The 13143-nt window shown below is 43.3% G+C and overlaps 1 protein-coding gene across 3 annotated transcripts in view; it reads right to left on the bottom strand.

Moving 5' to 3' along the window:
• The window catches only part of mprip (myosin phosphatase Rho interacting protein), a 159400-nt gene that overhangs the window by 66247 nt on the left and 80010 nt on the right, over positions 1-13143 (bottom strand). For all 3 annotated transcript variants that reach the window (XM_050060259.1, XM_050060260.1, XM_050060261.1), the window contains exon 8: positions 745-871. In XM_050060259.1, the coding sequence (XP_049916216.1) occupies positions 745-871 (127 nt within the window). The remainder of the gene's footprint in view (positions 1-744; positions 872-13143) is intronic.

Genomic DNA, 13143 nt, shown 5'->3' with positions numbered 1-13143 from the left:
CATTTGTGGGAAATCGCGTGTTACGTTTGTAGTAGGCAGCGGCTATTACGTTTGTGGAAAATTTATTACATTTGTGGGTTTATTACATTAAATGCTGCAGATTTTTATTACGTTTGTGGTTTATTACGTTTGTGGACATTATTACATTGGCGGGCGTTACACATCCCTTGGAATAAAAAAAAATGATATTAGAAGGTTCTGATTAATTTGTATTTGCAATTTGATCTTTCAGTGCCAGACCAAAAGATATAGGGCCAGAACAAAAAACACGTGTTTAACAGCATCTGACTGTGACTTTGTTTATCGGTGTGTTGGGTCTCTGTGTTTTGAGTGGTTCTAGCAGAGCACAGAGGGCAAGCGTGGGAAAAGAAAGCAAAATCAACAGGTCAATCCCAGCACAGCACAGAAACTGGAAGTACATACAGCATACACTGCTAACCTCAGACCTACAAACAAAACAAAGACAGTACAGAGAGAGGGAGAGATGGAGGGAAGAGGGTGAAGGGAAAAGATAGAAGAGTGAGGGGAGGTGCTGCGACAGAGGAAAAAGGCAAAACCTACTCTGATAGGTCGAATGCAGCATCCACATCTGTTGTGCCATGTGATGTCATTTAAAAACAGTGCTTCCAAGTATCCATTATAAACTGCTGCATAGTGTTGGCTGTTTGATCAAATATGCAAGTGCGCACGCAAGTGCACACACACACACACACACACACACACACACACACACACACACATTACCTCTCTGTGGAAGCGTCTGTGCTCACTTCTGCCCTGTCGGGCTCCACTCCTCCCAGACTGTTCCACCTCCATCTTCTCTTGATTCTCCAGCTCCAAGGCCTCTAACTTCTCAATAACACCAGAGCGACTGCAAATCAACCCACAGACACACATATAAAACTAAGTATTTCCTATACATTATCAGTCTTCTTAATTTTTTTCCAAGCACCATGGCCTTGTATGGTAATGGTACTAAAAGGCATTAAGGCCTATGGGACGTGGTGTCAGATAATATATCCTAAACTCCTTTTAACTGAATAATTCCAAGACCTAAACTCAGTATCTGAAACAGGAACTAAAAGTCTTCTGTATGCTTTCCTGTTTACACTTCCACTGCATCTGAAGAACTGTTAAGATAAGGCAAATCAGACTGATAACAGATTTAAAAATGAGCATTTGAGAGAAATTTGAGAGCAATACAGTCATCATGTTGCTCTTTGTCTTTTTTGTAACCAATAATTGATTTAATTTTTTTCATCTACAATCAGCTGAATGTTTTGACTGTTATTTTTTTTTGTTTGCTTTGTGTGCTTTTATGTATTAGTGTTAAAGCGTTAATTGTGATGCAATTTCCAGAACCCTTTTTAAAAAAAATAAATTAAAAAATTGCATTTACTATGTGCTGCTATTTTTGTCACTTCTATGCACCCTGGTCAAGCCGCTGCAGCATCTCTCTGCTTCCTGCTGCCGCAGTGATGGAAAATGAAAGGCTCACTAACATAAGCGAGCTAGCTATATTTACGCGTAGCTACATCATCACACTAGCTACATTAGCTATGACGAACCACTGGCAGCCAGAAACAAACATTGATGATCCACAGGTGGTTTGATAACCCAAACAAAGAACACATTTTCTTGCGGTGGCCTTTCTAAAATTAGTAGAGGTTAAAGTTGGAAAAGGAGTTGACAATCAGACAGTGTTAGCTATCAGGTTGATAAGTTGTCTACTTTGGCAGGTTGATAAGTTGTCTACATCCGCATTATATAGGGACATTTCCACAAGTATTTAACCAAGGATAATAATAATCCAAATCCATGCTTGACTGACAAGCACTTTTACTATTCCTCATGACAAGGAATTCTTTTATACCATGTAACTAATTCAGTTTATATAATCCTAACATACTCTCCTCTATTGAGCATCCAGCAGTGATCATAGCCTAAATATCAAGATTACAATTAAGTGGAGACAAATTGTTTTTTCCTACTACACGTAGATCATAAACCCAGAAATATAAAAATGACTCAGTGAAATCAATGAGAAATATCAACCTTACAGGCCCTTTTATCCAGGAAAACCACAGCTCCCCTTTGCTTGCATTTATTTACAGGCAACTCTCTCCAATATGGCAGCGCTGCTGATGTATTGCTGCAATGGGTTGACAAAGTCAATGCAGCGTCTACGTATATATATATCTATGATGTAAACTATCAAAGGTCTTTATCCTTTGCAGCTTCCAAATTTTAACAGTCCATGCTGGCTTGAATCCTGGAATCACTGCTTGCAGCTATATTTAGGGTCCGGGCAGCTAAGCTGCCAGGACACTATTGTAATCCTAGGTATTCTTCTTCTTTCTTCTTCCGAGGAAATCATACTTCCCATGGGCGAAAACTCACCAAACTTTGCACAAAGGTCCAGTCTCATGCCAGATATCCTCAGCTGTAAACTCAAGCCAATAGTCCTGATGGTGGCACTACAGCAAGCGTCTAAAGTTCAAAACTTTGAAAATTCATAACACATCAACCATACGTGCTACAACTTCACAACTTTCATCAAACTGTAGCCCCAATACTGAAGAAACTTTTGTACATTTAAACCCATTAAAAATGATGAAGTTCCTCACTCTGTTTTTTTCAAAAACTGTAAAACTTCTTAAACCTATCTCCTCCCACAATTTTTGCTCAATTGACACCAAACAGAGCATCTTCAGACTGTCCTACAAAAACTACGTTTCTCAGATTTTTGATTTATCAAAAATTGAGCCTACAGTGCATCAAAATGTTTGACTGTAAACGGTACTGTAAACATATACATGCAAATTCTTGCTAAATAAATCTTCAATGTTCATGAAAAAAATGACAAAATTCTAGAGTCATGGTAGATGATGTGTGGCAAATTTCAGAATTTTATCTCAAAAACTGAATTTTTGACAGCATTTTGAATTTTGCTCTAATGTGAACAATTGGACTCAATGTAAAAATGTAAATTTTAAACATCAGCTTTTCACTTATGGAGCAAATCAATCATTGTTACAAACAAATTACCAACATCTCCATGCTGTCTAGATGCAATATGTGTATTTTCAGATTTTTGTTTCGATAACTGAATTTTTTACAGTGGTTTGAAATCTGCTTTTCCATGCACGGACAGCTGCTAAACCTGCACGTCTGGCTTAGTCAATTTGTGAAGCTACACATGAATTGTCACTAACTAATTAGCTCAGTGAGATAGAAATTGATTCCTAGTCTCAGAGGTTGTGAGTTCAAGCCTCAGCTGATGCAAAAGGCAGATTGTGTTGCTAAATTCCTAAATGTCTTCCAATTCTTCTGCTTGTTGCTCAGAATTGCCTATAAATGCCCGGACCCGACCCATCGCTGCGCAGCAGCTATAATTCAATTTGTATTTGCTTCCATGCTGTATGTTAAATTTTTTGCAGGATATTCATAATTCCCTCCATGCACCTGAACATAACTGAAAGCAAAATCTAAAAGGAGAAAGACATGTTTGCAGGATAGATTTTTTTTCTCTTTTAATAATTATTTTATGGGTATTGTTTGTGTCTTATTAGATAGCTAATGGTAGAGAGATGCCAGGAAAAAAAATTGTAGTAGGGGAAATTAAATGCAATAAAAGTCACTGGTCAAATTCCACACCATCTTCATGGTCAGGGACTTGAGCCTGGTTTGTGTGACATTGTAAGGGGGAATTATCTATTTTATGGACTGATCTGACGTCTAAAGAATCTCTCTAAAGATTACAAATTGGTTGCAGTTGTGACTTTTACGTAAAAGTGACTCGAGTACTTATTCACTGTTGTATACATGTAAAATGGTACAAATCTGAAAGGAGCTGAAGTCATGGTCTCTGTGGCTGTTGTATGTGTATGTCTGCAGAGAATGAGAGTTTGTGTCTGTCAAATCCCTAACTAGCCCAGGTGAACCAGTAATGTGTTTAAGGGCCAGTATGTGGCAGTCCTCCCATTTTCCTCTCCTCCTCCTTTTCCTTTCATATCTGCATGGATAGAGGGACTAAATGGAGCAGTAAGCTGAATGTGGGAGGAAAAAGATGATCTCCACCTCACCCACTTGGTTTGTTTGAAATGCTGCCATCTTTGATGTGTGTAGGTATGTGTAAGACCTGTGACCTCTTTGCAAATAACACCAGTGGCTGTCTGTTTATACAGTCTATGCTTACAGTTAGTAAGACTGCAGATAAAAAAAATTAAAAATCTGATTTTCTCAAAAACACACACAGGAGGGTATTCAAAGGGCTTCACAAATCCCAGTCTTCATTTCTCCTCCCTTCCAACAAAACTACACTGACTGTGAGAGAGTATGTGTGCACATTAAAAGCTTTGGAAGTATACGCGTCACTGAACTGAGTGTGTCTGTGCATATGTGTATATGTGCCTTTAAAAGGATAAGCCAAAAGGCTGAAGTATTTCCAGAGCACAGTGTTGGCAGTATAAATCTCAGATTCCAAGAAAGCAATCCACTAACCTGGTTCATTAGGTTCAATTTGACGCTGATTAAATACTTCACCTATCAACAGACAGCAAGGAGTCATCAGGCTTCTGTCAAACCTGTGTGTTAATGTGTCCCTCTTGTTCCATTTAAGCTCAAGGTCAGGTATGGCTCAGTTTATCATACAAACTTTTCAAAACCAGCATTTACAGCTTGGATAAAGCAGAGCTTCATCTCAAGTGGTCACTATAGTTTTGGTAAACCAGACATCAGCTGTAATGACACAATAGACAAAAAACTTTGTAGAGCAACTTGACAATTATTCATGAATTGGTTTTAAATGGACACTTGACCAACAGTCCTATGCTGTCATTAGGGTTATCTGGAAGCAAGCTTTAAAACACGTTGCACTGTGTTGCAAGTTTAGATACAAAGGTAAAATTTATAAGATGCCTCTGCTGCATAGATTTTGACAACTCTGTTTTTTGTTTTGTTTCATGGGTTCCGCAACTTCATGGAAGAGCATACTAAATTTCTGAAAAAAAAAACATTAAAAGGATACTGATTTTCAACCAGCTTTGCATCATTACAGTGTGGGTCGTAAGTTTCAGTGAACTCTGGTAAAGCTCAAAACTGCAGGATGACCCGACTTTATCCAGTGTATTGTCTTCGGCTGTAAGGCTGTTGCTCAAAATACAGACTGAACTTCCACATTTTCGTATCCCTGCCCCCCGAGATACAAAGAGTACAGAAGCGGATTAAGATAGAGACCTGACCCTCTCTCTCTCTCAAACTCCAATTAAACTGTAACTCTAAACAGTGCTGATAAAATACAGACCAAGATTCTGTTATTGCATTGCCTATTTCTCACCTAAAATGTCTTCAGAAACATGTTTAAGCTTACTGTAATTGGAGATCTTTGTTACCAGCTGGCCAACATATTGTTTCCTGTGTCAAAACAGACAGGTTAAATTACGTCACCCACCACTGAGAGCTTTTATTGGTTCGGTACAGCACAGTGCATTCTGATATAGAAATTGTTTCAACACATAAATAGATGAATGCTTAAATAAAAATACTTTCCTTTACCAAATCGCACTGGCTTTGCGAGAGGACATCTCTCCAATTTCCCACTCTGCTGTTAAAAACTCCAATCTACTCGAGTATTAGACCATGGAGGGGGGCTGCTGTCTGTTGGCTCTGTAGCACCCACTAGTATATATATATCTGTGTGATATATATATATATATATATATATATATCTGTGGATATATATATATATATATATGTAAATAATAAAAAATATAAATAATAAATATATATAAATGTAAATATAAATATGTTTCTTCTTTCTGATGTTGCTGTTGGCTGGTATCGCCACATCTACCACCACTGCCCTCTTCTGGTGTTTGTCAACCACCACTATGTGTTTGTCAGTCTGGAAGCTGAAGTCCCACAGGATCTTAGCCCTGTTGTTCTTAACCACCTTTGGTGGTGTGTCCCATCGGGATTTGGGTACTTTGAGTCCTTACTGGGCACAGATGTTCCTGTACACTATCCCAGCCACTTGGTTGTTCCTCTCCATGTACGCTGATCCTTCTTGCATCTTACACCCTGCCACTATGTGCTGGACCGTCTCAGGGGCATCTTTGCTCAGCCTGCACCTTGGGTCTGATCTGCTGTGGTAGATCCTGGCCTCTATGGCCCTTGTACTGCAATGACTAGTGCCTCCGTGCTGTCTGTCAGTCCAGCATTCTCCAGCCACTGGTAGTTCTTCTTGATATCAGCCACTTCCTCTATCTGACGGTGGTATGCACCATGTAGGGGCTACTGGTTCTAGTTCAGAAAGGTTGCTGTGGTTGCTTCTCTTTCCCATATGCCCTTTCAGTATGTTTCCATCTCAGCTCTGTTATTTCCCTGCCACTGAGAGAACACCTTGGCTGGTTCAGTGGAGAACATCCTGTTTATTCTCCTGGCTTCTACTTCTTTGGTGTATCTCTTCAGCCTGGTGGCCAGAGCTGTTAGTCTTTGGAGAGCTTGTTGTATTCCCTTGGTACCCCTTTATTCACCATCTTTCCTCTTTGTAGCTCTGCTAGTTGGCTAACTTCTCTCCGTGTTGCCTTTATCTTGGCCTCCAGCCATCTCTTCCATGGAGGGTACTGGTTCCTTTACCGCCATAAATACATCGGCCAACCCTGATGCCTCTTTAACACCCTTCCTGCCATTTACTGTGGACAAAGCACGACCGGACCTGCATTGACAGTGTGGGAAAATTTCTGTCAGCTGACTATGCTGCGCTCTCTGTACTGTGAGAATCGCTGCAGGCCTCCCTGCTGTCACCACCACCTTGTTTTATCTACGATTCGAAGCACATCTGCTGAGGATTATACCAGGTGTCAAGTTGCTGCCTTTACACTGAAGCCTGATCTCCGCAGCGGGCCCAGTTCTGGGCCCGTGCTGGTAAGTCCTGCTACTGCTCTGTCACTCTTTCTGTGGATCACCGCAGCTAATACCATTCCAACGCTGTGCCCTCTCTGTTGGCTCCTACGCTTAATCTCTAAGCTACCATAAAACTGTGCACTTTTAGCCCGTGTACTGGCCTCCTCTCTCTATCCTTCTCCCCCAGGTACCACACACCACACACACAACATGGCTCCGCTTACCTCTCCCTCCGGCTGTGTCAGCTGCTCCCGCTTCGTCGAGAGGATCACAGAACTGGAGGGACGAATATCCACCCTGTACCAGATCCGTGAAGTCGAGCTTATAATGGATACCATCACCTTCGGCCCTGCACAATCTGCCTCCCTCTGTGCTTCTGGCTCTGACGCAGCTCCCTCCGGTCCTGTTGCTGCTCCTGAGACCACTGAAGCTACTCCTCCTCCGGTGCCAGCTGCCGCCGCTGCTGACCCCCCTCCAGACACCGTTTCTGATGACTCCTGGATACGACAGGGGGCCAAGCCCAGGGCCCTGACCAGTTCCATTCCATCGGACTCTGAGCCCTGGTGCCTGGTCCCTGCTCTCGGCAGGAGAGGGAGGCGCTCCTCCCACGCGCCTCATCACAACATCCAGCTGGAGAATAAGTTTGCACCCCTCGCTTTTCCTCTTGTTGATGAGGAGCCCCAGTGTCCTCCCCCTCCTTCTCCATCTCCGTCCCAGGGGTCTCACGGCTTACGTCACCTCCGAGGCCCTCTATTGCCATACATGAGCGCTCCTCTCTCCGCAAGACTCTCCGCTCCATGCCACTGTTTACACCGGCACCGCAGCGCACTCCCGTCCCCGTCTCTGCCTGTCCCTCTCCAGCCACTTCATCGCCTCTGGTGAGACCCCACATTCAGCATCCCCTCGCCCCCTTTTTCCTCCGACTACTTTAATTATTGGGGACTCATTAACACAACACATCCGCTTTTTTAATGCCGTAACGCATTGTTTCCCCGAAGCCACAGTCACAGTCATACTGCAAAAACTCCCAGATCTGCTGAACACATTGCTGTCTTCCATCCACAGGATTATTGTTCACATTAGAATTAATGATTCATCCCTTCAACACTCTGAGGTGACCAAATCACAGTTCAGACAACTCCTACAGTTCCTAACCAGCACTGGCAAATCCATCTTCACCAGTGGACTGCTCTCTCCTCACGGCTGTGGGATAGAAAAGTTCAGCAGAGTCCTCCAGCTCCAGACCTGGCTCCAGTTTGTCTGCAGGGCACCCAGTGTAGGCTTCATAGATAATTTCAACTTGTTCTGGAATCGCCAATCCTTGATAAAACCCGACGGTATCCATCCAAACAGACTCGGCAGCTCCATGTTAAAAGCCAACCTGCAGCACGCTGTCCAATCATACCCACGTGACTGACTGTTTACTCACCTCACCCACTCACACACACAGGTCCCTCCCTCTTCTTCTACTGTGCCTTCTCAGTGTACCACTGTCTCCGTCTACTCCCCCTACAGGCCCCTAATGTCACTACACCCCTCTGCTACTGCTTTCCCCATTGCGACCATTGTAACTGTCAGACCCTTCCTCCCTCAGTCCACTTTCAAAGCTGTAAATAAAAATAACCTCTCCTACATAAAACTGAGTGCCCCTGCCTCCTCATCTCACAAGCATGATAACACCAATGCGAATTTCGGACTGTTAAACATCCGCTCGCTCACGAACAAGTGTCAGCTCATACAGGATCTTATCACGGACCATAAGCTTGATTTTCTCTGTTGAGGATTTATTTATAGCTGTCGACCGCATGACTCTGGCAGGGGAGGAGGCCTCGCGATGCTCTACCGTGAGAAGTGGCAAGTCCTGCCGGTTTCTACCCATGCCTACCACACATTTGAATCCATCACCTCACAGTTATCTGGCCCCATCCCCACCATCGTTGCCATCGTGGGTTATTATATAAAATTCATAACATCCATCAGCAACTTGCTCCCAGCTCCTCTCACAATTCATCTTCCGTATTTCCCTCTGTATCCCCTTCCCAGTCACTCTCAGCATTTGCTCTACCGTCCCTTTTCGAAACCACTGGTCTGATCAAAAAATCCAAATCATCAACCTGCCAGTTAGATCCCCTTCCAACTGCTCTTGTTAAAGCCACCGCTCCCTCTCTGGCCCCTCTCATCACGCACATAATCCATTCTTCCCTCACCACTGGAATTGTTCCCTCACCCCTCAAAACAGCTGCTGTCACCCCAATACTCAAGAAACCTGGCGCAGATCCCAATAACCACAATAACCTCCGTCCCATCTCCAATCTTCCATTTCTCTCAAAGACACTTGAAAAAACCGTTGCCTCTCAGCTCCATTCCCACCTTTCTCGCAATAATCTTTTTGAACAATTCCAGTCTGGTTTCCGCCCTCTCCACAGTACTGAAACGGCACTTCTCAAAATCACCAACGATCTCCTCCTGGCAGCCGATTCCGGTCTCCTATCCATCCTCATCCTGCTTGACCTGAGTGCGGCCTTCGACACCATCTCACACACCACCCTCCTGGACAGACTCCTTTCTATTGGCATCACACACACCCCCCTCAACTGGTTCAAATCCTACCTCTCTGGCCGCTCTCAGTTCATCCAACTCAAATCATTCACATCACAACCACTCCCAGTCACCACAGGTGTGCCCCAGGGCTCTGTCCTGGGGCCCCTGCTATTCATCATTTACTTACTCCCCCTTGGCTACATCTTCCGGAAACATATCCACTTCCACTGCTATGCGGATGACACCCAGCTCCATATTTCCACCAAACCCGACTCCCGTGAGTTGGCAAAAGCCGGGGGTTACTTTCCGTTTCATTATTCCTTATTTGGAACCTTCGGGCCGGGTTGATTTATTGTTTTGAAACTGAACTGAGTCAGAGCAAACAGTGGATTCTCTTTACCTCCTTGTTAACGAGAAAACCTGGGGTGGAGTTTTCTTTTGTTTAGCGAACTGTGTGGATTGAACTGAATTGAACTGTGAACTGTGATATGTTATTTGGAAACAGAGTGGAGTTCTTTGTTTGAACTGGATTGAACTGACTGAATGGAACGGAACATTTCTTTTCTTTGGTGGAAAGAATATATACTTTCTTGAAACTGATTACGGTTGTATTTGTATTTTTGAAAATTGAGTATAATTCTTTTGTTCTACAGAAACCAGGTAAAAACAATTTAATTTTGGTGTTAAGGGACCTGTTTTATGGTTTCTTTGTGGGGTTTGACTGAGTAAAAGAAAAATATTTGTTTCATGTGTCAAACCGCTACAAAAGATACAGGCTTATTTTGTTTGTTGAAGACAAGAAGAAGATATTTAATTTGTTTACATTTTGTACTGCTGAACCACTGATAAGCTTTTTGGATACTATTTAAATAAAAAAAAAAAACCTTATGGGACAACTTGGATGCATTCTTTTTTTTTTTCTTTCTTAATGCTTTGCAAAGTATCAGATCAGACTCGGTTTCAAGATAAAGGACTCGTATTGGATCGGATGCAAAAAAAATGTGATCGGGACATCCCTAGTTGGAACACTGTGCTACCAGATGTTTCTTAGTTAGTCTTGACTGTGGGTTTTGAAATATCCATTGGTCCCACATGCTCTGCATATATCTGCATATATCCCCTATCACTGGGGTTGCTGGTAGAGTAGCTCCAATTCCATGTTCTCCGCCTTTGCCCATGTATGAGATGTCCCATTTGTCATCAGGTTGCCCTGGTTCCCTAACAACTGACGCAGACCTTGTTGACCCAGGTGACGTCCGCGGTGGTATGACTATCAGTATTGTAATCACTCATATCTGAGGTAGGCAGTGTTGGGATTCACAGGACCACAGATGATTTGTCATTTGGTAAAATCATCACTGGACATTTAAGGGCTTCCTTCTGTGCATGCTCTTTGTTCTCCAAACAAAGACAGCTATTTGACACCCATCTCCAGGATGTCTCACCTCACACCTCAGTGAGACACAAGTCTCACAACTTGATTGGACAGGACTTATACAGTGACATGTGACTCTGTGATGTCACAGGCATCTGTAGAAGGTCTGCTCCCTTCAGACAGTCCTGCCCTCTTACTCGGGAACTGCGGAGCAGCCCACACCTCTTTCCTGCTGGGCCTGGAACAGCCCAGATGCTCAGGCCCTTGCTCCTTGCCCTGAACCATCAAAGGTGGGGCAATTGCTCACAGACTTTTATTTTTCCTGGACTACAACTTGCCCACGCTCAAGGCTGAGGCAAACCTGAGCCAGAGAAGTTAGACTTGCAAGCACAAGGTTTGCAACTAGCTTTCCAGCAACAAGGAACTAAGTGAGTTAGCACCCAGCGTCTAACTCTGCAAGCACCCTGAGCGACTGGCTTCCTCGGATCAGAACCTTTGGAACAAGGACACAGCAAAGACTGCAGCTGGAACCACAGCTCTTCCCAGCCTTCCTCTGCAAGCTAACAAAGCAGCACACCACCAAAGCGATTCTTCTTCCCATCCACTCAAGGATCGGTAACGTAACAACTGGGCATAGCTTTATCACAGCTTTACAGGCTAAGCAAGACTGTTTAACTTGTTGTATGTGATTTAATGCTGTCATTGAGTTATTGTTGTGATTGTTTGCAGTTAGGTCACTGATTAGTTGGCTTCGCCAAAGCTAAGTGTTTAGTTTGCTAACACTGTTCACAAAGAGATTCTTGCACACAACTACACAATCTCTGCACTAATCCAGACTATTTGCAACACAAATCACATTCACATAGACTCATTAACAAATAGGCTTTCAACAGAGCTACACCCAAACAGGCACCTCAAAGTTCCCGCTTCTTTTCCTTTGTCTTTGTCCTGACCACACGGGCAGACAAACACCTCCCTGACCTGATGCCAGCTTTGATTCGGCCATCTTGTAGTTCTATGTTGTCAGCCATTTGTTTTGTAGGCCAAACGGCTCTTTGATCACCACACCTGCCTGCCTCTCTCTCTCTCTCTCACTCTCTCACTCTCTCTCTCTCTCTCTCTCTCGCGTGCGCGCACACACACACACACACACACACACACACACACACACACACACACACACACACACATATACACCAAGCTTGTATATACTTAGTTAGAATTTGTGTGTTTTGGTTTGCTTTGCTAGTTTGTGAATAAATATAATTGTTTGGAATCATACCTGCTGTCTGTTTAATGTTGCACAAGAGTGAATGAATAGTCAACCTCTTCAGGCGTTACAGTTAATTTTGGTTGTTGTCATTAATTTAATTATTAATCAAAACTCCAAATTAATATTTTAGCGTATTTTATGAGACTGATATCTTTAACTGGCTATCATTTTTCCCTTTACGGGAGGGTCCAAAACTAACTTTTGGCTGGCTGGTAAGTGAAATTTTTTACCAGCCAGGCAGATATTTTACCAGCCAACCAAATAATTAATAATTTAAAGGAAAAAAAGTCAAGTCACTTAATGCTGCCGGTGGATGAGACGGAGGGGTGGCGGCGGCGGGAGCAGCAGCAGCAGCAGCAACATTAACCTCCGTTTCTTGGTTGTCAGTCGGTAAAATCTCAGCCTCAGCAGGTTCTTTTGCTTTAGTTTTTTGTTTTTTTGCGGGAGGCTCCGCAATACCTGGCCAGCATCGCCACATGATACTTTTTCTTACTTCTTCTTCTTCTTCTACGGGGGCTCAGAGTATGGAGGTACATTAACAATAGGTTCGTTCGAGATGAGCCAGGCCTGCGCAGATTCGATCACCGGCGATCGGCGCACAAAGCATGCTGGTTAGTTTTGTGTCCGACTTCATCCCGACTTGCTCTGACGTATTACAAAAGTGGACAGTGATAAAACCGCGAGAGCAAGGCAGCCACAGTTTTTAGAGCCAGGTGCTGCAGTTGCTCTCCACCGACTGCACCGCCTGGCTCTCACCTGATCTAACAGCTGATTGGTTTAGATGTCGAGTCAACAAGATGACGTTTTAGATAAACTTTTCATTTTTGTTGAATTTTAGAGATTAAGATTGTATTTGTCTGATTTGAAGGTTTATTCTGTAACAGAAAACATGTTGTGTGAAGCTCTCTAGCTGACGTGCTGACGTATTGCGGTAAGCGAGTTGTGTCATTTCTGGTGTTTCTGTGACAGCGTCTCTGTACTGCTCTGGTGAATTCTGCTAGCCTGCTTTCTCACTTCAGTTGCTTTAACGTCTACTTCAAGTCTTAAC

Source organism: Epinephelus moara, chromosome 13, assembly GCF_006386435.1.
Source record: "Epinephelus moara isolate mb chromosome 13, YSFRI_EMoa_1.0, whole genome shotgun sequence".
In the NCBI taxonomy this organism is placed as follows: domain Eukaryota; kingdom Metazoa; phylum Chordata; class Actinopteri; order Perciformes; family Serranidae; genus Epinephelus; species Epinephelus moara.
This window is presented reverse-complemented; position numbering and strand designations above follow the sequence as displayed.